General features: G+C 45.0%; 1 protein-coding gene across 2 annotated transcripts in view; it reads right to left on the bottom strand.

Annotated features, from left to right (window-relative positions):
• Positions 1-24,646, bottom strand: part of cpne5a (copine Va) — a 64,850-nt gene that overhangs the window by 23,401 nt on the left and 16,803 nt on the right. The window contains exons 5-11 of one of the 2 annotated variants that reach the window (XM_030364207.1): positions 24,220-24,259; positions 23,049-23,063; positions 22,779-22,855; positions 11,121-11,184; positions 6,168-6,271; positions 5,919-6,023; positions 1,765-1,806 (exon numbers count right to left, since the gene is read on the bottom strand). In XM_030364207.1, coding sequence (XP_030220067.1) covers positions 1,765-1,806; positions 5,919-6,023; positions 6,168-6,271; positions 11,121-11,184; positions 22,779-22,855; positions 23,049-23,063; positions 24,220-24,259 — 447 coding nt within the window. The remainder of the gene's footprint in view (positions 1-1,764; positions 1,807-5,918; positions 6,024-6,167; positions 6,272-11,120; positions 11,185-22,778; positions 22,856-23,048; positions 23,064-24,219; positions 24,260-24,646) is intronic. The other variant, XM_030364218.1, reaches the window with a different exon arrangement.

Genomic DNA, 24,646 nt, shown 5'->3' with positions numbered 1-24,646 from the left:
ACAGAGGAACGCCAGACAGTCCATGCTGTGGTGACGATGTGGGGAATGAGTTGTTGTTTGGGAACAGATTGATCTTAATGATGATGAGAATGGCTCTCCTCTAATGGGAGCGTTAAAAGGATGATGCAGTACATTTTGACATCATGTATATTGAATGATCCTCTGTCGTGCTGTAAGTAAATGCTCAAGACTGTAAACGGCGCTGTGTGTGTGTGTGTGTGTGTGTGTGTGTGTGTGTGTGTGTGTGTGTGTGTGTGTGTGTGTGTGTGTGTGTGTGTGTGTGTGTGTGTGTGTGTGTGTGTGTGTGTGTGCTTGAGTGTGTGTGTGTGTGTGTGTGTGTGTGTGTGTATGTGTGTGTGTGTGTGTGTGTGTGTGTGTGTGTGTGTGTGTGTGTGTGTGTGTGTGTGTGTGTGTGTGTGTGTGTGTGTGTGTGTGTGTGTGTGTGTTTATGATAGCTTGTTAAATCAAGTGTTAAAATGTGAATGCGTCAGTAGTTAAGGATATAATATAACGTTTCTGCAGCTCGGGGTCTCTCAATTAAAACAAAACATATAGTTTGAGGACGTGGTGAAGTAACGTGGGATCATGGGAGTTGTTGTTTTCAGTACCATTGCCAGTTATACAAAAGTAAAAAGAAGCTAAAGAACTGCGTGACCAATGCAGTTCCAGTGTGGGTGTAACACAGACTGTATATAATACAGTTAAAAAGGACTTAACACAGACTGTATGCAATACAGTTTAAACTGACTCAATATAGACTGTATATAATACAGTTTAAACTGACTCAATATAGACTGTATATAATACAGTTTAAACTGACTTAACATAGACTGTAGGTAATACAGTTTAAACTGACTCAACATAGACTGTATAGAATACAGTTTAAACTGACTTAACATAGACTGCATGTAATACCGTTTAAACTGACTCAACATAGACTGTATATAATACTTAAAAACTTATAAAACTTAAACTGCCTTTTTATATCGGTACATTGGTGGAAACTATTGCAGGCTTTTTCCCCCAAAGAAAGTGCCTACAAAAGGACATGACAGGTTCACGTTGCGATCAAGGCAGTGTGTTTGATAAGAGTTGTTTGTATTTTTGGCTTCCCTCATACTGATTTGTGAACTCTGGATTGATTCTGTCAATGAATTCGGCCATCCGTCTCTACTCTGCGGGGAAAAGCCAACAGCAGTCCTTCCTCCAGTTCACGTCCTGATTCAGAGTGAGAACGCGGAGGGAGGGCTGTTCACACACGACCCATGGTGAGTAGTATCTGGTTGAAGAGCTGTGTAGCCCACAGCTCTTCAATAAAATACGATTAGACCCATTTTGAGTAAAATTTGTTTGCAATGTATGGGAATTACAATTGATCGCGGATGGCCTCGCTTGACAGATACTTGAAAAAGATAAATAAGAAGAAAGTCTACGTGTGGGAAACAATGCTTTATCCTGGGGGCTGGAATGAGTCACCTGCCGAAGTAGCACATTGTTGTGCTTCTGTTTCCCCTGAAGTCAACAGGTAAAGGGTATATGAGGCAATTTCCTTGTGACCTCACCAAATGTGACCCACTGTTACCTCGAATAAAACAATGAATTTGTCTGAATTTGATTATTGTTGTAAATATATAACATAGGTCTGGTCAGTGTGTGTGTGTGCGTGTGCGTGTGCGTGTGCGTGTGCGTGTGCGTGTGTGTGTGTGTGTGTGTGTGTGTGTGTGTGTGTGTGTTTGTGTGTGTGTGTGTGCAACAAACAATTACCTCCCATCTCTGTCCCAGTCGTACACCTCCACCTTGATCGTCCTGCCAAACCACAAAGAAAGCAGAAGCATGAATATGTTTGTATGTGTGGCTTATGATTTGATCACAGAAGTGAATGAAGACATCACACAGAGGGAGAATGGCCTTCACCACTACAAAACTTCCTAGAAAAGCCTTTGTAAAAATGACAGTGGTCCAATTCAAATCTGCAGAGGTGCTGTTGCTCTCTGGCTGAGTGGGTTAGTCCTGACAGAGAAAACAAGCCATTAACATTCGTCAACATTTCAGCACTTCATTAAATCAGCGCAATTACGCTTCAACACCTCTTCAGTTTCTCTATGTACAAATACATGTACGAGTATTTGTCACAGGTGTTTTTGGGGAAAGAAAGAAAGAAAGAACAAAAATGACTTCCACTTAAACTTCAGCTGTTACAGAAGCAATTACAAGTGAGTTTGCAAATATATCACAATGTAGATAAAAAATAACATGTACAGCTCACATTTAAAGGATCTACTTAAACCAATAAGGTAGAGCCCATTGAGAGTCCCATAAACTGATTGGATTATAGCCACCGGGTACTCATGTTAACTTGAGGATTGTCATGATAACCCCAGTGTAAGTAGCAATGTAATAAGTAATAAGTAGCAAAATATGTCTCTCTTCTATTCCCGAATAGAAGACTATGCTCTCTTTTGCATTAAGCTGCAGAACAGAGCGTGTTATGCTGACTGAGAGATAGACACCAACCCCTGCAGGGCAAAAAAGGCATCTAATTTTAGATTCCCCCAAAAAGTGATGGATAGATGATCCCTCACCAAAGGAGGGAGGGAAGGATCTTCTTTTACTTCTGAGGGGGAGCTCAGAGCCACCTCGAGCTGATTTCAATCTTTCAGCACTCAAAGTTATACAATGCTAAATATGCACAGCTACATATAATAATAAGCATTCAATGTTGAGGAAACGTAGAGAACTATATTGTACACCGTGTGGTAAGTATCAAAGTAAACTTGAGGCTAGAGTAAATGAAACTAAAAGCAAGTGCCTTTCGTTATCGGCAGTCTTGACTTGGCATGAAATTGAATATGTAGATGAAGTGAATCAGAGATATTATGTTAGGAAATTGTCGTTGCACTGCAGTCTAATTAAAATACAGTGGCTGAGCTGTGTCGAACAAACTGCATAACCAAAACGCTTTTCAAATTTGAAAAACACAAGCACATAAAAGGGAAACGCAAATGCAAATTACACAACACAAATGCAAAAGCCACACAATAACGGAGTGAGAGGCAACAGTAGACCGGCCAACCATCCTTTCCAGTGGACTATTATTATTTGCCCCTAGCCTAAACCATTAGAAAAAGAATATAGAAAATCAACCTTCACTTGTTCCAGGCTGATCGGCATCGTACAGGAATGTGATGTTCTTGCCACACAAACCGCATGATGCTGATTCAGAATACAGGTTGACTCCACAAAAAATAACTTTCCTCACCCACAGGTGTGGGCAACAATAGTCCGCTGTCAATAAGACTCGTGCGTTTCATTGTCGACTTCTGTGATGTTGTGGCGTTTGCTTTTGTGATGTGGCTTTTACGTTGGTGTTTTCCGTTAATTCGCGCTTGTGTTTCTTGACTTTGTCAAGTGTTTTGGATATGCTGTTTGTTCGTCGGTGCTCAGACATTGTATTGTAAGGCACTAGAGCACCAAACCTGAAATAAAATAATAAGCATTTTCAAACCAGTCTGTTATGCAAAGTTTGATTATTCAATTTAGAATACATTCCGTTTTGTTTTTTTTCTAGTTAGAGAATCTACCGTATAGCAAGGGAAAATTTCTCATTATGCACACACTAATTAAGTCATCATATTTATTGTACTGTAGAACACTATGGATTTACCAATCTTTCCTTGTTAACAATTCCTTTGGATATATAATAGCTTTTTTCAATTATGGGGACTTTTTTTATTCATTGATTTTGGGTTTTTTCATACTTTATCTGTTAATCCCATTTGCAAACCAAATGTGCATAATGGGGCAAGGAGCATATGCATTTCACGAAATTGAAATGATTAAAACATTCAAATCCAGCGTACTCTATATGCGTACTAAGCATGACTGTAGGACCAATAGTTTTATGGGTTTCTTCACTCGATAGAAATGTACACAGAAATCGAAGGAACAATTCTAAAAGCCAGGGTTTTGTGAAAGTGAGGGATGTTGTGAAAGTGAAGGATCAACCCCCTGACTCATTCCATTCCCAAGAATCAATCAAGCTAAGAACAAAATCCAACCAGAGAGACACTAGCAGGCTCAGAATAGAAGGAGCCAGTCAAAACAAAGATGGAAAAGCAAATTGAATAACCTCCGGCAGTCCATCTGCAAATCGGCAAAACATCAAAATAAATGTTTTGCCTTTATTTGACAAATGCATTCATCAATGCATTTCATCACGGGCCTCCGAGCTGTGCCCGCCATTCAGGTCTGCAGCCCAACAGTATTAAAGCATTCCTTGTGAGACCTGGAGTCGAATACCGCAAACCCCCCATAGGTCCCAATTAAAACGTTTCCCTCGACACCGAAATGTCAGGATAAATTACAGACCTTGCGATGCTCAGTAACCTTTGTCACTTCATTCTTTAATAAATATATCAAAAATACATTGAATCATATGGTCCTGAAAGCCTGGAGAGGGAATGTAGCGCAGACAAAAACCTTGCTCCAGATAAATAAAAGATGCCAGACTGAAACTGGGTGGGACACTTGTATTCACACACATTTAGCTGTCACGCGTCCGGGAGGAAGAATGAGCAGGTGTTCAGGCTACCGGTCCATCTGTCTGACCCAGTTAGGTTCAGCAGGCAGGTGAGCCCAGACGCTATCAGTACGGACAACCTGTGCTGACATCAAGAGCCGCACCCCCGCTGGGGTGTGGGTGTGTGTGTGTGGGGGGGGGGGGGGGGGGGGGGGGGGGGTTGTTTGAATAGTTCTGCACTGCAAGCTCTCTCGGCTTTCATACACACATGACTGAAGTGGGTTTTGTAAGAACACCCACACACAGTGGTGGCACAAAGGGACAAATCCCGGCGGGCCGCCGCATCGGTGGGCTGGTGGGTCGTCAAAGATTCTCTTATTCATCCGCGGCCCCGTTCCGTCTCCTAACAAGCCCTCTCTTTGTAACAGTCATGCGGGTGAACATGAGATTGGGCTGGGTAAGTGTTCCGGGTCTTGGCTCACTAGCGAATCACGACTACGTTAGTTAATGCGTGTTAATAATCTAGAACCAGTGCAAAAGAAATGCGCAGCAGTGAGGCAGCCCAGGACAAGAATGTATCTGACGTTCATATATAAACCTCGCCTCCGGCCGGTCCCATCCCAGTGGGTCAGTCCTGGGCTGAACTCCTTTCCCAGTACAGCCCCTGCCCACACATATCCAACTCGCACAAGTTGACCTGTCCAAGTGTGCACTTCCAACACTTGAACGTGCACTACATAGGGCGGACCTCCGATGTTATTCTCCAATAACAACGTATGGGCGATATATTACTGGTCTTCCTCCCTCCCTGTCGGTCCACTCTCTCAGCTGGGTTTATAGTGCTGCCCGGAGCTTTGCAGCTTGTCAGCATTCCCACTTGGCCTCTTGCTCCGCTGAGATCCAGATAAGATAGCAGATTCCCCCGCTGAAAAGCTATTGCTAGTTGTGGACAAATCAATGAGCAGCCCGGCACGCCTGGCAGCTTCTCCAAAATAGGCCCGTAATAACTCTCTATTGGAGCGGCAGATAAAATAACGGGAGGAAAATCGATGATGTCTAAGTTTGCTGAGCCCATCCCATCTCAGTCTGATTACACCACAGATCAAAACTCTCATGGGTCATGGGGGAACAGTACTGTACCTGTTTGCAATTGTGTGTGCAATTGTGTGTGTGTGTGTGTGTGTGTGTGTGTGTGTGTGTGTGTGTGTGTGTGTGTGTGTGTGTGTGTGTGTGTGTGTGTGTGTGTGTGTGTGTGTGTGTGTGTGTGTGTGTGTGTGTGTGAGAGAGTGCCTGAGTGCTTGTGTGTGTGAGTGCCTGCGTGTGTGAGTGCCTTTGAGTGTGTGTGTGTGTGTGTGAGTGCCTTTGAGTGTGTGTGTGAGAGCCTCTACTGGTGTCCTACCGGTCATAGTCTCCGTTGCAGAGGGCTCTAACGGGGATGGAGAAGGGCTGCCACAGTGGGTTCAGGGTGTTCTTCACCACCTCCGTCTTGTGGCAGATCGTAAACCTGATGACGTGAAAGCACAACAGTTTCCTCAACACAAACCAACCACTGATTCTTCCCCAGTGTTCTCAATAGGGTCTGCAACAACGCTAAATCTCACGTTGGCTTTTCAGCAGAACATTCATTCTTTGAGGAGGAGAAACTCACGTCCCGTCTTCATTACTCCTGTAGAAGACCATGAAGGGGTCTGACTTGCCGAAGAAGTCCTTCTTGTCAAGCTTGTTGGCACAGAATTTCATTGTTGCACAGTCCTTGAGTGGAGAGGGACAGGTAGAGAGACACAGAGAGAGAGGTAGAGAGACAGAGAGAGAGGTAGAGAGACAGAGAGAGAGAGGTAGAGAGACACAGAGAGAGAGGTAGAGAGACACAGAGAGAGAGGTAGAGAGACACAGAGAGAGAGAGGTAGAGAGACACAGAGAGAGAGGTAGAGAGACACAGAGAGAGAGGTAGAGAGACACAGAGAGAGAGGTAGAGAGACACAGAGAGAGAGGTAGAGAGACACAGAGAGAGAGGTAGAGAGACACAGAGAGAGAGGTAGAGAGACACAGAGAGAGAGGTAGAGAGACACAGAGAGAGAGGTAGAGAGACAGAGAGAGAGAGGTAGAGAGACACAGAGAGAGGTAGAGAGACACAGAGAGAGAGGTAGAGAGACACGGAGAGAGAGGTGGAGAGACACAGAGAGAGAGGTAGAGATACACAGAGAGAGAGGTAGAGAGACAGAGAGAGAGAGGTAGAGAGACACAGAGAGAGAAGTAGAGATACACAGAGAGAGAGGTAGAGAGACAGAGAGAGAGAGGTAGAGAGACACAGAGAGAGGTAGAGAGACACAGAGAGAGAGGTAGAGAGACACAGAGAGAGAGACAGCGACAGAAAATTAGAGAAAAGGGGAGAATGGGAAAAAATCTGAATTAGGGTCTAAAAGGATGCCTTTTCAATTAGAGGACATTTATTTTAAAGTGTTTTCTTTCATTGGTTTTCTATGACATACTCTCTTTATGCAAATATATACATAGAAATATAAACTAAAGGATTATCTAAAACAACTATCATTGATCTACACTGGCACTCCTCTTTTTCATGCTGATATCCCAAAGAAATCAGCAAACAGGAAAATATTTTAATATTTGTATCTATTATACAGTTGCTCAGACAAGAGATATCTAATGTAAAGTATGCTGCATAATCATGGGTCGATATAATAACGTGCAGAAAAGGCTCTGAATTAGATTGTGAAACCTCGTATGAGAGGAAAGAGGATGTGGAGGGTGTGTGAGGAGCTAATTATACATTATAAAGGGTGGCATTACCATAATTACACTCATTGGGTCTGCATTTCGCAGTGCACTGCCATTACAAGGACAATGAAGGCAGAGACTTTATTGCTCTCTCTCTCTCTCTCTCTCTCTCTCTCTCTCTCTCTCTCTCTCTCTCTCTCTCTCTCTCTCTCTCTCTCTCTCTCTCTCTCTCTCTCTCTCTCTCTCTCTCTCACACTCTCTCCCTGTGGTCAAGGTGTTGGCATGTGTCGGAGAGCACAGAGACAGGGAGAGAGGGAGAGGGGAAAGCATTGTTGATTCATTGCACACCATTAGAGTGCAGATAAACATCTGCACCGGAGGGAAACTCAGCAGGGAATTCAATATGGCTCACTCCTCCACCTCCTCCTCCTCCTCCTCCTCCTCCACCTCCTCCTCCTCCTCCTCCTCCTCCTCCTCCTCCTCCTCCTCCTCCTCCTCCTCCTCCACCTACTCCTCCTCCTCCTCCTCCACCTCCTCCTCCTCCTCCTCCTCCTCCTCCTCCTCCTCCTCCTCCTCCTCCTCCCCCTCCTATTCTAACACTACTTTGTGAAGAACTACACTCCATCTGAATACACAGAGCACACAAGAACATGTAAGGGGTGGGTGGGTGGGGGGGGGGGGGTCCCTGGGAGTCTGCCTGGCATTGTGAGCTGAGATGGAGTAGTGTTTAGCCAGAGGGCACGCCGTTCGATCGGCCGACACGGGTGGAAGAAAGAGCTGTGTATCCTCTCTCCTCTCTTGGGAGTCCCACTGCGATTTGGTACCGAGGACCAAGCCTTATGCTGAATCTAAATTAAGAGTGAATCTGGAGTGGGCAAGTGGAGTTTATATGTAGGACCACCACATTGATTGCGGCGACCCCAGCGGGCTTGTTTTGCAGATCGTTCTTCTAACCTTCATCTATGCAACCCCCCCCGCCATCTAACTTCTCTGAAGACATCAACAGCAGACTCTGCTCATACTCTGTTTTCTTATGTAAGTATGAGAGTGGTATGAGAGAATCCACAACTTGTGGATTGAAGTGTCAAGTTCATACGGAGCGGCTGTGATTTGATGGTTTTATCCGATCAAAAGAATTGTCATCAGAAGAAAAACAAAGTGGGGAGTCGATTGAAAACAGTGAGCTCTGATTAAATGGGGCAGGGCATGTGGTTTCTCAGCTTTCGTTTTCCCACCAACACCAGGCATAATACGGTTATGTGTGGTTTCAACAACCAAATAATACTGTTCCTTCTAAGCAGTGGCGAAACGTGTACTGCCTACTCCCTTGTTACACTGCCATAACCATGTTATTTTGTCTGTATTCTCCCCCTGATTCTAGTGCGGTTTATTTTATGAATTCAGAAAATTACCACAAATTACATATCTAAACTCTACAAAAACCTCAGTAGAATCAGTTTCCAGCACCGTCCGTCTTTGTTATTACACAGACTGCACAATTACGCTGTCACGGAAATAGGGTGTGTAAAAGGCCTCCATTAGTCACATGTACCACATCCTCACTTCGCTCTTTCTCTCTCTCGCTCTCTCTCTCTTCTCCCCTCTCTCTCTATCTGTCTTTAACCCTCTCTCTCGCTCTCTCTCTCTCTCACGCTCTATGTCTCTCTCTCAATATATATAGTTATATCTCCAAGGAACGGTGAAGAAGGAGGAACCTTAATCCTCCCACTTGGGATGATGGGTGTTTCATTTCACCTCCTCCAGTGGGGGTTCTGAACCCCCAGAAAGGGCTGCTTAGAGGGCTCTTGGCGGCCTCAGCACTGGGGGAAATGGAGCAAATGAACAGGAAGAACAGGAGACTTTCACATGTTAACGACATAAATAGTTCATCCATTCTGTGTGTTAATGGTGAATTTTCGGAAAGATGTAAACAAGAGGGACGAGAGGGGGCGATGTATAAACATATTATTTGATTAACTATTGCATAGACTTCCTAATAGGATCAGAGATCATTTCCTCTTCACCATTGTAGGGGCAAACTCGTGCACACTGGCCCAAAGTCAGCTGTTTCCACATTAGCAGTCATCTTCTTCATGCTGAGCAATGCAAGGTCCCCAGCCACGCCAACAGACCAATGTCAATACAGCGGATGAAGGTGATTAACAATGATTCTGTTACCGCACTTGAGTCCATAGCACCTGAGTGCATTTGTATCAACCGGGAAATTGTTACTATTGACTTTTTACACCCACGGCTGATTTTGCTGACCATATGCATTTGCCCTTCTCTCCAGGCAGCCGGTCTGCCAGATGCTCGGCCAGGCGGCCTCTGCACTGAATGCATAACCAGACAGGGGATGAAGTCCCCTGTGTTTCCCCCGCTGCCATGCGAACACTGCAGCACGCTCTGCTTGCATTTGAATCCGCCGCAAGCAACGGCAGCAGACCTGTGAGTAGACGACGAGTATCAAGGAGCCAGCCCCGCCAGCCGGCCAGCCCGCCAGTGAAGCCTGGGGCACACGGCCCACGGTATACGGGCCAGAGATAACGACTGCCAAGAGGGGGGCTTTGATCCACCCTGGGACGGGGGCTGGGGCTGGAGCTTCTCCTGCTGTCTAATGATACGTAGCAAATCCTCCTCTAAGGTGAAGGACCCCCCCCCCCCCCCCCTCCACTGCCACTGCCCCTCTGAACAGCTTCCCCAAGTGACACGCAATCCGCGCCGCACACTGGCCTGCTCTTCAGCGGCTTCCAAACCACGATACCTGTGTTTACCTCGGGGAAAGGCAGGTCCCACAGATGTCTTACAGAAATATATCCCCAAGAGGACGATAGTATCTCCGAACATACAAGTCACTGAAATGTTACTTTTACTGACAGCTTTTGTTGTTTTGTTTATTTATTTTAAAGGTTGGGGAGAGAGGAAATAATCCCTTTTGGCCATGATACAATATTTGCTGTTCCAGATTGAAGTTGTGCTCTCTAGTGATTGGTGCCAACTCTGTGTGTCATGGCCAGGTGACCTCCAGCAAGCCCTTCATTACACACACGTTTGTAAGCAAAAACACCTCAACTGCAGCACACCCGCCATTAATTATCAATAAAGGCTAATAGTGGAGCCATCATTAGCTGTGGGCCACGTCAATTTCAGGGTCAAGAAGGAGAACTATTTAAGTCATCAGTGATCCAATTTTTTGACACGCTTCAGCATAAAACTGTATGAAAAAAATGACATGCAACCAAAATGCAGTGATTATGAAAAGATGTTGACTCATATAGAAATGTAATCAAGCTTTGACGTGTGTGTGCATGTGTATGTGAGGTGGGAGGGGGGGGGGGGGGGGGACTTTTAGATGGCATAAAACATTAATGCGGCCGTTGCAGCTCAATGGCTTGCTTTACAACCCCGGAGGGAGACGAATTGTTCTGGCCAATAAGTCTTCCTTCCTTCCCCGTGCTCTGGTGAAAGCACCATAACGTGATTATTTACTGTCTTCATTTAGCAGCACACAGAAGAAGCCGATGGGAGGCGCTGGGGCACGGGGCTATTAACACTGATTCATGGATGAAACCACCCCGCCGCAGCAGAGAGCGCGTGTGATCCAGTGATTGGGGTGAACGTGGGTGTCCGTTTAAAAACTCCTAGCGTGTCTGCTCCCAACAACACGACACAATTATATTTTCAGGAGATGTAATCGGCACAACGGCGTCACACATACAAAGGGGAACACATTCTGGAAGATAAGGGCTTTAAGTGGCTAATTTCAGCTGGCTAGTCCAGAGATCACTGGCGTACTTTGGTTACATAATATGAGGGAGTGACGGCGTACGATGACAGGTAGACCGCGGGCGGCTGACACACTTACTCTACAGTTTCCCAGCTCTTCCGCTGACAAGATAATGGTTCCGCATGCTTTGCCAGATATGCCCCTGCAAGAAAAACAAGGGACATCACGTCAGCTCATTGGAACGGTGTTAGCTGAGTGGCAAGATGGCAACCAGGTTTCCTTATGCAATGTGAGCAGCTATTTTTATTCTGCTTACCACAGGTAGAAGGAAAGAACGGTTTTAAGTGGCATACAATTGTGAGATGAATACTAATGAATTTAAAGAATGGCTATTCAATACGGCAGGAAATGCAGATAGAAAACAACTTTGACAGCTTCCAGAGAAGCGTTAAATGCTTTATATATCTTCAACTTTTGCAACTGACTGAATCTCTCATTTATTCTCACATTTAGTTGTAATGGGGTCATCGAACCATGCATAAATCAAAACCAAAAATTATCTCCAATCGAGCGGACAGTGCAGTTTTTACAAATTAGATAATCCTTTGCAACAACTTCAGGGAGACTTCAAAAACACATTTTTCAAACATAATATTGCCTGTGTCCCTTGTTATTGTTGGATTTCCTGTACCCTGTCCTGCATCTTTGCCTTCTGCTCCCATCCCTCCTCTTGGCCCATGCCGTGACTCAACAAAAAGATCACACGGAGAGACGCCATCGCTTTAGCCTTAATGTAATTCTGCATTATTTGAGGGGCAGAACAGTTCAATCTCTGTACTGCTGCTGCTGCCTATGTTCCAGACCTGACTTGCTTCATGTCAGCCTTGCTCTCGCAAAGACTGCAAGAGCAGAGGATATCTACTTCCAGATCATAGGCGAGCTGTCCAGGTGCTGTCAGCCCTGTCATATCTGGGAGATCAGAGAGGAAATGCCGTGGACTTAGCAGGAGAGCATAGTGATTAGTAGGTCAGCCGTGCTGCTGAGTGTGCGTCCCGCTGCGACCAGGGATCCCACTGACTCTACTGGGAGGATCACAGAGCCCCATGCCTAATGGAGAGGCGCTGCTGCACTTAAAGATCAAGCAGTGGAGCAATTCAATATCTGTGTGTTGGTGTGTGTGTGTGTGTGTGTGTGTGTGTGTGTGTGTGTGTGTGTGTGTGTGTGTGTGTGTGTGTGTGTGTGTGTGTGTGTGTTTGTGTGTGTGTGTGTGTGTGTGTGTGTGTGTGTGTGTGTGTGTGTGTGTGTGTGTGTGTGTGTGTGTGTGTGTGTGTGTGTGTGTGTGTGTGTGTGGATTTGTGTGTGTGTAAGTGTGTGTGTTTGTGTGTGTGGGGGTGTGTGTGTGTGTGCGTGTTTTCTAATCAACACTCGTCAATTGAGGAAGGATAAGTTGTGTCCCTTCATTAAGTTTGGTTTTATATCCCTCAGGTATCAGCAGTCCTATTCCAAGTGGAAAAACTCAACAACAAGGCAAATTCAGCTTTCAATACACCTCTGTTGAGTGAGTGTACATGATCGATACTCAATCGAAACCCTACTGTACTGTATATCTCATAATGCCTGTGAGAATCCAACTGAATATGGGTGTACCATGTGGTGGTGGTATGGTATATTATATAAGGGCAATGGTGGTTTTAAGATTGACAAGGATTCTTCAGTCTTTAATTCTCCTCACGCTCCTTGGAGAGCAATCTTATGGTGAATTAATTATCCTTGAAATATTGATGTCTTTCTTCCAGACACCTCCTCCAATGGCCCAGAATGATTAATGCTCAAAAGGACCAGAGGGGCCCTTAACCTTCGGGGACAGTAGCTGGTGCCCATCCCAGGGTCAAGTCATCTTCACGAGGTCACCAGGGAGCACGAGTGCCATTACCTACCAGGAGACGGGCCGCGAGACGACCGCAGGTCAATCTCACCCAGAGACACGTTCACTACAGCGGACTCATTTGTACTTTCCTCTCAGAGAGACGAAACCAGGGTTTGGCTTCAAGACGATCTTTTTGGATTCCAACATGCACACACACACACACACACACACACGCACACACACACACACACACACTAAACACACGAACACACACACACATTCACAGACACTTACACTAAACTCAGAAACACATTTAATTTGAACATTGCCAGGGCGGCAGCAGCTCCAGCCCAGAGAGGTGGGAGTGGATTTGGAGTTTCTCATCCCCTCTATTGAGGGGGTCCCTTCGCCACAGTCCCATTCGGAGACGGAGGCCTCAATGGGAAACACTTTGATGATGAAAGCCTATGAAACGGGGCTGCCACTTTCTCCTATCCATTATGTACAAGGCGACTCGGCTCCACACTACTGGTGCTGGAAGGAACCAGTGGCAAGTGGCAAGTTAGTGAGTCCCAAGCTCAATCAATTGGTCATGTGCGCCCTATTTCCACACCCTGTACCCTAACTTGTGCCACATACAGACACACTGAATTACACGAACAGCGATAGCGATGGCTGGGTTTCACACAGTTTTTTGGGGCGGGCTGTTTTTGCAGCTGATATGCATCATTACTTCTGCACAGTTTAACTGTGCCCATTGTGTCCTTCTCCGACACAGCATGTGAAAGGATGATATTAATTATGTAACCCTTATACAGAGATTTAAAACGTAGGTCCTGCGGAATAATATCCAGACTGAATAATCAACCGCTCTATCTCCAAGTTGTTTACACTTTCAGAGTATTTGAACACTTGATATGTGATGGCAGTCACCACCGCCAGAGGAAAGAAGGCTCATTATGCAGCAGCCCTAATGGCTTGTCGTTTCAGGGAGTTAAGTGCGTGGAATTGAATTGCTTTTTGATGAGGTTCTCCTGTTGAAGGAGGCTGATAACGGCCAGTCATCGCCCAGTTGGTTTCTAGGCTTCCAGGGAGAATGCCAACATGTCCACCGTCAGGTCCTTGGGAACACACAGGTGCTGAGGGGAAAGCACTTACACAGTATGCTACACACACACACACTGTTTGGAAAAAGGGGCTTCATAATTCATACAGTCCACCAGGTCCTTCCCTGGCCCGCCACTAACGCTACGGCATATGGCGCCAACCAGATGGGCGCCAGGAGATGTCATTGAAGTCCTGTTTTGGCTCGTATTGGCTTTCTGTTTGCATATTAGCAGTATGTCCGTCAAGCTAACTCCCGCACTGCAGTAGCACAGAAACCCTTAGCGTCCAAAAAAACGTCAGTAGTATCGACAAGAAGAAAAGGGATGGAGGCTAATTATAGCATGATGAGCCACTATGGCCAGAGGAGGAGAGGAGGGATACTCTGCAGTATAATGTAACTCATAACTGAGTTGATTGTTGCTTAAGCACCTGGGAATTGTCATTTGGGGAAATAGTGGATTTATAACATATATAATTGGACTATTATTTTGATTGAGTATGGCTTGTTTATCTTTATTTAGATAAAGTTCCGAAAACAGCAGAAAACAGAGGCTCTATTTTCTCAAGCAGAAAGCCAATTCAAGCCTCAATCCTTCAAGCTCTTCTTCAGCAGTGCCGAACCCAGCTACAATCTTAATGTCTTCGTATAACAAGGAAGTACAATATGGTTGTTACGACCTCTAGATTTATGTCTTCTATAGATTGAGCTCTGTGGGGAGTTACTATAACAATAAAATAAGGATTCTGTATCCCTCCTATTCCTCCATTACCGGCCAATGTTGAGAGGTGAATGGAAGCCAACGAAATCAAAGCAGGGAGAGGAAGAATACGGCAACTGACGGGGCTGGACGCAGGTCATTGGGATGTGGAATGTCTTTGATATTTCACCGTGCCTCAATGTGTCAGGCCTATTACCGCAGTGCCCTGCTAATAGGAAGGCCATCCACGCTTTTTTGGTTTGAAACGTTTTTTTTTCCTTTCTGAACCCATTGTGGCCAATTATTTTTTTGTTTAACGATGCCTTTGACCACTACAAGGTAATACGTCAAAAATGACTACTAATATTAGTTCATTTTTTATACAGAGCAGCTTTTTGCTCATAAAAAGTGGATAAAAGCTTTTTATTTCGGCCCCATTCAAAACAGGTCAGCGAATCCACTGAACCTTTTGCAACCAACTGGAGTGCAACCGAGCCTGAGAGCAGGCCACGGCCAGAACATGGCCATGGGCCAGCCTCAAACTACAGAATCACCCGGCAGATCTTAGTTAAACAGATTAGACTAGGCTGCCAACACTCTGTGGGGATTGATACCAGGGCCGCCTTGATCTTCATACACAGATAAGCACTCGCAACGCACGCAGATGCCAAACACAGCCAGGTGACAAAACAGAAACGGGAGAACGTGAGCGTCACTATAATAGCGCCCTAAGAGGAAGAGGATGATGGCTGTCACCGCGGTGCCACTGAGAGAGGAGACCTAACGTGAGGACGTCCCAGCGGTATGAGGCCGCAGGCGGGCTCGTTCCCAGATTGATGAAGCTTGTCGCTGTTGCAACCGGAAATATGAAGAAGTAAAGCATACAGGCTGGTGTGAAAAATGCAGATAGTTGAAAAAGATAATTGTGTGAATGATAAAACAGTAAAGACAGAGTGAGGTAGTAAAATATGCAGATTTTTTACCATTGCTTTCAACCCCCCTGGGGGAACTGAATATAGGGATATTTCGCCGTCCCAAGTTTCAGTTGAATAATACATTTCAATGTTTTACTATGTTTACCGTGATACTGCCACTTTGATGAGTTCATATTAAAGCAATGATTCTCACTGCGTTTCATATTCCAATATTGCACCGCTGCCTGGGATGTCCTCGTTGTGAGCCACCAGCCCGGTTTCGTTTTGTTTTAGTGTTTCACATGTTCTGCTCATTTAGTGTAATAATGCTTTGTTTTACATTAGGGCAATTGATTTATTCCATTTTTTTCGCCTTTTTTATTACATGAAATGATCATATTGCTTTATTGAGCATGTTAATGATGTGTGGTTTTCTGCTCATCCAAATAAACAAGGGGCTCATCAGCCACCTGCGGCTATTGAAAAACAACTCATTTTACAGCGAGAATGAGATGCTGAACAATAACACGTTGCCCTTTCCCTTCGGTTTCTCCAAAACACTGAAATTATACTAAGTCGTCAAGGTTCCCCAACTTCCATTTTACTCTTTTTCTCTCTGTAGCCATCAAATTAAATCGAACTTTTAAAGTAGGTAACAAGCTTCCCATTCACGAAGTCACCCTCTTTAAGAACAGAACATTTTTATCTTTAATGCAAGCCAAGAGCCATGAGCATCTCGACACGGTACATCCTTATTACCCCTGCAGTGTGTGTCACAACCTCAAGTCCGTCCCCCCTCATCTCCTCACAGTCTCAGGATGGGAAGCCATGCAGGAGCGAGCAGGGGGTAAGGGGGTTGGGGAGGGGGTGGTCTCCTCACTTGGTGCCCACTGAGGCTGCGAGTGATGGAATTCATATCTGTGATCTCGTTAGAGACAATGTCGCCTTGACCTCCTCTGCTATAGCAGTTAGGCTCATCGATAGATCAAAGCGTTCCTCTGGAACGATCCGTTCTGGGCTGCTGGGCGCAATAGCGGCAGAGGGTGAAGGGGTGCAACAAGGGGAGATCATGTGGTTGAGTGGTGGGGTTCAACGGTATTCAGATATATTCAGGCAGTGATACCATGGTCGTATCAAAATTTGAAGGTGCCACTTTAATACCATCTCTATTTGTTCAACTTTGTTCATTTTTATCCAACAGCCATTGAACTGGGGTCGTACTTGATTAATTTCAGGCTAGGGAATCTGAACTGACGTCAGCCAATCCAGTGGGATGGGCTTGAGCACCAGGCACGCACGAGCCTATCACAGCGACAGCACTAAAATGGCAGCATGCACCATCACCGTGAGATGGTGAAGGACTGAACGAATAAGATTGGAAGGTTGGAAAAATATGTTTGAGGGATTTTATTTTTTCCCCCAAATTAGCCCTACCTCTATGGCTCTGTTTTCAAGATGTGCTTAGGCTATGTAACATTGATAAACGCAAGGTATAAAGAGTTTGTGGATTTCTTTTGAACTCCCATCAGTTAGGTTAAATTAGCACAACTAATTAGGCCTCACATTTGATCCTCATGCAAGCAGAATATGGAGAAAGTACGATGCTTATGCTCTTCTCAATCTGGCTGGTTACGTCGCTCCATCTCCCGGTGAAACGGCTCGTCATACTCACCACCCTGTGGCAGAACAGAGTGCAGCAGCTCAAGACAGGTGCACCCTCACTTCATTTTAAGAGTTTTTTTTTTTTTTGACAATTGATTCATAAACCTTGATGTTTTGGGGAGGCATTGAAAAAATGTATATTGCTCATCCCTATTGAGTTGTTGTGGTGGGCTGGTCAGTCTTTTGTGGGACACCAGGGGAGGCCTAGCCCGACCTTGGATGGTGATAGCCGTCGTAAACGACAGCATGATGACTGAACGCTGTCTGCCCGGGGTGCAAAACAAATCAACTATGGTTATCTGCTGCATAAACGCCTGTCCTTGGTGCTGCTACTGCAGAACCTAGCCAGTACTATTATAAATGTTTTCTCAGTGTTATCTGTCTGAGGTGCCTCCAATACATTACCCTGCATGCATTGTAGGCTGTATGAAATAAACCAACAGGTAGATAGTTCTTCTGTGCCTGGGAGGTTTTGTGTGGAGACAAAATCTCCCAAGAGTTGAATAATAAAACGTTTAAAAGCTGCATTGTGAAGAGGCGAACCGGTAGATTTGCTCAGCCATGCGGGGGGTGCCGGGTTGTAGGGTAGTTAGTTTTCTTTGTGGGCAGTGCTGGCAAAAGCTGTCTCATTTGCATATTTCGGAATCAAAGGGGATCCTAACAAATCCCCGTGCATTGAATAGGGATGATTATAGTGCTCTCAGCAAGGTTGCAGTGTTTTCCGTTACCTAAGCACAGCGGGTACTATGAGTCAAAGATTCGTGGTGTTGGCCTCGGAGTCCAAATTGACATTAAGCAAGGCAGCAGAATGTTGTAATTGCATGGCGTCCAGAGGGAAAAAAATGCTAATAACTGGAGGCTCCATGAAATGTTCTGAGTTAAAATTCTACCACCAAACGCCTGCAACAAACATCCAAATACCACACAGAGACATCGGGGGATGGATCCTCTCATCAAAATAACCTTGGAAAGAAACATTCCACGAGTGTCTTTCGCCAAGAAACCATTATTCAAATATGTGTCATACCTTTTCATCTTGAGAGTATGATAACAACAGTAACCAACAACAACTTTTTAACTAATGGTTAGTGATGGAAAACAGCACTCTGCACTGCTCTACTCTCCTCTGAGTAATCCAGCTCTGCTCACCGGAATGACTGGAGACTCCTGTGTTAAGTCAGGGCTTTAACGTCCTAATACCCCCAGCCTTACACGGTGCCTACTACACTCAGGGTAATGGGGCCTGCCATCAATTAAATTGCACGAGATGCTAGATTGCATGGGAATTGCATGATACACAATCTCCCAAAGGCCCCCCTGGTTCAAAGAGACGGGGGCAGGTTGTTTGTGTAGTGCGGGGGTATCGGTAAAGCCCCCAGCTCTATTCCAAGCGTCTATCCGAAGAAACCAATCAACGGAGTCTGACATGCCGTGAGAGTTGCAGAGCGGAAGTCATCAAGAGTGCGAGAAATAGATTGAACTCCACTGAAGAATATCTGATTGCACTTCAATCAAGTGAACGCCTTATTCCGCCACTATACATAGAGTGAAACCAACCTACTCTTTTGAATGCTGTTTCTACAGTATGTTCTTCTGCAATGCAGTGAAATGCTTCCACTTCAAACCAGCACGAATGCAATGTATAGTCCATGTACATCAGCCAGCCATATCATTCATGTTACATCGACATGTCCTGTATTTTTATGGACCCTATTCCCATTGGCCGGTGGCGGTTGTAGCAGCAGTGCCACCCCGGCGGTGGTGGCACTCACCGAGATGTAGGACACATAATGGGTAATGGCTTTGACATGGTAATGTTGCTCTGCTGTTCTCCGATGTGTGCTGTAATATCCTCCTTACGTCCATGGGAAAGGTTACTGCCATCAGCGTAATGAACCCGGTTCTCATTCTACCTACACACTCTTCTTTTTTCACCACCCACCCCTCCCGCCTCTACCCCTCAGGCCATAAACACATCAGTTGAGTGCAATTAGCATTCCCTCTCTAATGTACATATGTCTTCCACATGCATGTAATGTTGCACATACGTCTCGCTGCTTCCTCAGGTAGAAATGTCGGGGACATATATGTCTAATTATGTTCTGAAACGCATGCTAGATGTACAGCCTATCCCTTTGCAATTTGTTTATTGTTCTCACTTTATCAACCACAAGAAATTCAAGCCCTGACATTTATCTCTATTACGCAAAACAAACCATCTCCTGTTCATCAGTGGGAATGGCAATTATAGTATATAAACGCGTTCGCGTGTTTGGGTGTGTGTGTGTGTGTGCAATGTGAGTGTGTGTGTGTGTGTGTGTGTGTGTGTGTGTGTGTGTGTGTGTGTGTGTGTGTGTGTGTGTGTGTGTGTGTGTGTGTGTGTGTGTGTGTGTGTGTGTGTGTGTGTGTGACTGTGTGTGCTCGTGTGTACATGCGTTATGTGTGGGAGGACATAAGTGCACATTAGGAGCACATCAATATTTGAAAGAAGACGCTTAGGGAACACAGGAAGAAAAGCAGATCAAGTGGGGAGAGCATACCTAATCAAAATACGAGAGAGGATGAATGGGGGACATGCCATAAAGAGAGGCTCTGTTTTCGCTTCTTAAACAGGTCAGTGGACGCAGGCTAAAGCTTGGCTTGGGACTCATTTGGCCATGGCTAACACGTTTCCATGGTGGATCGGTGCCTACGTCTCCCAAGTTCAGAGGGATATGCTGTAATGGCAGGTTGTCATGGGCATAGAGAAGGATGTGAAGCCCATAGCGGTTAGACAACTGCAGATCAATCAACGATGAGATAAAAAACAAGGGAGCGGGCGGGGGAGGGTAAACTCCATTATCCATGAAGGGCGATGGAGAGACTAATTGACAGCCATAACTCTGCAGCATTTTGTACTTTATTGGTTTTTCTACTTAATGAGATGTGTTGTAAAAGTCGTTCATATTTCATAGTTGTTCATAAAAACAGGATCATTTCATTTTATCATAGTATTTTATGCTGTTTTGTACTGCATATTAAAAAAAGGCCACACAATGAAAAAAAGGTTCCTTTGGACCCGTTGAAACTGCTGCACTACAGTTTAATACAACAGGGGTTTATATTTGTGTTGTTCGTGTATTCATCTGTAAAGCACCAATTTTCTGGGTGTAAATATTTCCTACAGCTATTCAGCCAGACACATCTATGAGCTCATGCATATGCATCTCATATCCAGCCGCCCGCCCGTTCAGCCAGATTTCCAGCAAACCTGACCTGGGCCGGGCCAATCACAACCGATTATCTAATCAGGGGCGGGATAACTACGATGACTGCGCAGAGGAGCGCCCTATGGCAGTGCTGTCCAGGCATTCTCTTAAACAACAAATATTGCGGCCACTGATGTGTCACAGGTCTGTTGCTCTGACTGGCAGATCTGTTGGTGGCCAGGGGCCATTTGGTCTGCCTGTGTTGATAAGCTGCTTGGAAATTGAAATTCGCTGAGACGTCCCAAACTAAGATGCATTTGTGCATTGTTCTGGCGATTTCAAGCTAGTGCAGGGAACATGTATAGAAAATATCTCATTTGTTTCAGCATCATATATTTCCATCTTAAGAGCCATTCAGTAAGCAGTTGAATACTAAAACTAGATAGCTAGCTTTTAATGACTCACAGTGGTGTGATTTTGGCTTTGCCATTATTGGAGAATCCCTCTTGGATGAAGACTCTGAGCATACCCTAATAAAGGGTGTGGATTTTAGTGTTGTCACCATATATTATCTTATTAAGTGTTCACCTTAATAAGAAGATACACATTTGCCAAAACATTGAGTCCTGTTGATATTTGCTAATTTACTAAACTACTCCAACTACAACAACAGATTGAGGGAACGCATTGGGGTATAATGTCTTCCACTCCGCTCTTCCACACGTTCTATTGGACGTTTTAGGAACGAATGCTAGCCCAGACACGACGGTACTCATATTCGTCTCAGCCATACAGCCACGCACACAGCCTTTTCTCAAAGAATCTCTGATACCGACCAAAAGCTAAAAGGACTGTGGTGTGGTCATTTAAGGCGAGGGTCACCTTCTTGTGGTGCGTGGATAACACCCTTTTAGGCTCTTAAGCTTTCTCCTGCCATGGATTGACTTCAGAGAGTCGGCAGCCTTTCGTCTTTAGCCTCTCGTCCTCTGCATCCTCCTATTCAACACTGAAGGGCGCCCGGCTATACAATCCCCCGTCCCCGAGTCTCTCTGGCAGGGCATACAGACGCAGTGCCAGAAAAACACTTCTGTTCAGCTGTACTGCAGTGAAAACAGAGTTGCCCGAGTTGCCAGACAGCTTCAAAGTTCCACAGTTGTGTTATGCATGTCTCCATGCTAACTCTCTTAAAATATACACAAAACACACGCATGCACACAACTATCCAAGCATCCACTTCCACGTCACACACCCACAAACACACACGAAAGACTGCTATCTCTCTGTGTGCTATGTTAGGTAATGAAAAACCAACAGCACTGTGGTTGGATAGGACATTGTTGACTAGGGTGATTGACTCACAACCGAAAGGAATCTAGGTCCAATGTCCACAACCTAACTGCATGCATCCTTGAGCAAGAAGCCAAGGCATTTCCTGGATTACTTAAAGTAAATAGTACTGTGTGCAGATAAAGAGACGAATGGACACAAACGATCACATGATCGGTCGATCACACACACACACACACACACACACACACACACACACACACACACACACACACACACACGCACACACACACACTCACTCACTTACACACAAACACATGCATGCACACACACAAACACACACACACACACATACACACACACACACACACACACATACATACACACAAACACACACACCCAAACACACACACCCACACACAAACACACATACTCACTCACCCACTCACACATCCAACACACACACACACACACAATCCATCAGTTGTCCTTCTTTTACTCCTTCTGTTGAGACTCATAAGCTACATAAGCTACTGTAAACATACAAATCTCAGAAAGTAGCACATTACTCTGGGCTGGCTGCAGGGCTTAGTATGGTGCTATGGCGCGGCTGAGTTCTATCAACTTCCCATGGTAGATTGCCTCTCTAATGAAAGAAATTGCATTGAGGAAGCCCCCAGTCATGTTCAATTACCCCCTCTGTACCACCACACACAAGCCTAATCTCACAGAGCCAATGCAGCGCAGAGATGGCTGTTTATCACAGGCTTACATCCCAAACAAATATAATATATAGTGAAAGTGCTCAAAACATGTAATGTTCCAGAGAGTCTCATAAAGGAAAGAATTTGGAGGACATTGTCCAAGTGTTGTTTTAGTTTCTCCCCCATCACACAATAAAACCTCATTGGTTTACCCCATGTTTTGGGAGCAAGTTCAGCCATGATTGTTTGACCTCAGAGCTAACACTCCTCTCCCAGGGTACTGACTGTATTTCATTGAGCTATACTAAACTTCTCAGGAAGTTCTCATGGAGCAAATTAGAAACGGAAACCAGAAGAAGTCCAACTTACCCCAGGGGCTTGTCCAGGCGACTGGCAGGGGAGCCCACGATCTCGCCCAGCGTACAGTACACCTGTCCCAGGAAGTCCTGTCGTTTTGGACGGCCCGAGGGAACCAAGGGTGCGAAGGTGGGATGGGGAATTAGGGAAAGAGGATCAGGCGAAGATTGCAGGAGAGCAACAAGGACAGCAAGTCGATGAGGAGTTTAAAGCATTGTCTGTATGCATTTGTACCAAAGTAAAAATAAAATAAAAGAAGAAGACTTCTGAGCAGACACGTACGTTAAGGTCGGCCGACTTCCGAGGTAGAGGAGGAGGAAGAGGAGGAGGTAGAAAGGAGGAGGAAGAGGAGGAGGAGGAGGTCGGGAAGTAAGAGAAAGACACCAGGCAGCAGCATCGACACAACAAGTGGAACAGAAGGCACAAGACTCAAATACCGGCCGTCATCAAAAAACAAGTGCAAGAGTGAGAAAATGAGAGAGTGAGGGAGAGAAAGAGAGAAAGAGAGCCATCAAACGGGAATGGTGGTATGAGAGGATTGGGAGTCATAAAGCCAGGAAGAAAGAAAATGACGAGAGAGAAAGAGAGGGAGAGAGAGAAAAAGAGACTGAGAGAGAGATTGGGATCCATATGGAACTGCAATGGAGGGAGTCCCGAGTGTGTGGAGGTTTGAAACACCAAGGTGATTAAAGAGTAATGTTTGCCCCACGGTATGAAAAGTGAGATAATGATGAGTTTTATGCTGGTATGCAAACCAAGGGTATCAAATATATTCTTGGCGTGCATCTGTGTTTCAGGAGTATGAGGAGGAGGGTTGGTTGGTTGGTTATCAAAGCTTTTGCTGTCAAAGACACATCCAACGTCAGTATTACCTGACTACATTGGACTAGCGATGCCCACACACTGGCTTCATGCAGTGACTTGTCACAGTGTCAGAATATCTTATTGTCATATATTTCCCATTGGATAAGCTGTCTAAATGTACGCTGGGGAAATGGTAATTTTAAATAACGGCATTATTGCCATCAGCGTTCAGAAAAGGTTTTTTGAAAAGCTTTGATAAGATTGTGATAAGGTGGCTTCATTTCTTATTAAAAATGAGGTCACAGGGAATGCATAAACCTGCTATTCAGGTGGAGAATTAGTCACACACGGAAGGTGAACGAGTGCATAGGTAGAATAGACGTTTTGGCAGATGATTCTTTCGTTAACACTCTTATTCAAAATATATATTTGAACATTTGGACGTGACAAATTTTGGTTTGCATAAAACAACAAAAGCACAGAAGTCATGCACAAACAGTTCATCCATAGGCCCATGCCAGTCAATCATTTATATATATATATGTTTTGGATATATATATAAGCATATCATATATATGTACCGTGCATGTATACTGCATATACATTGACATATATAGTATATCTCAAACAGAAGTTATCCTCTACTTACATGCTTTGCCAGATCTGGGCTTTTGGAATCAATATCGTACCTGAGATCACAAAGAAGAAGGCAGAACAGGTAGAGCACAGAGCACAGGGCAGAGGTAAACCACACGAGAGGCCGCTAACAAGTATCCACCAGACTGCAAACAAATGGCACTGAACTGTTCTCAATCCCCATGCTCGAATCGGGGACACCTGGGTCATTAAACAGGGCAGCTGAACAGAAAAGTAACGCAATGAATTGCTCATTTAGCAAGACTATTATTCTGTATTAGGTGTATTGTGTGTTTTGAGATTAATTAAAGAGAGTGTAGCGTCAGAGCGTCTGCCATTCAAAGTTAGCATAGCGGTAATGAACACTCAGGGTGTCCCTCCTCCCAGCTCGGTGATCAAAGGGACATGTAAATGAGGACGAAAACTAATTGTGAGGGAAG

This window comes from Gadus morhua, chromosome 1 (assembly GCF_902167405.1).
Source record: "Gadus morhua chromosome 1, gadMor3.0, whole genome shotgun sequence".
NCBI classification, from domain to species: Eukaryota; Metazoa; Chordata; class Actinopteri; order Gadiformes; family Gadidae; genus Gadus; species Gadus morhua.
The sequence above is the reverse complement of the archived record's forward strand: the minus strand, read 5'-3'. Positions and strand labels throughout refer to the sequence as shown.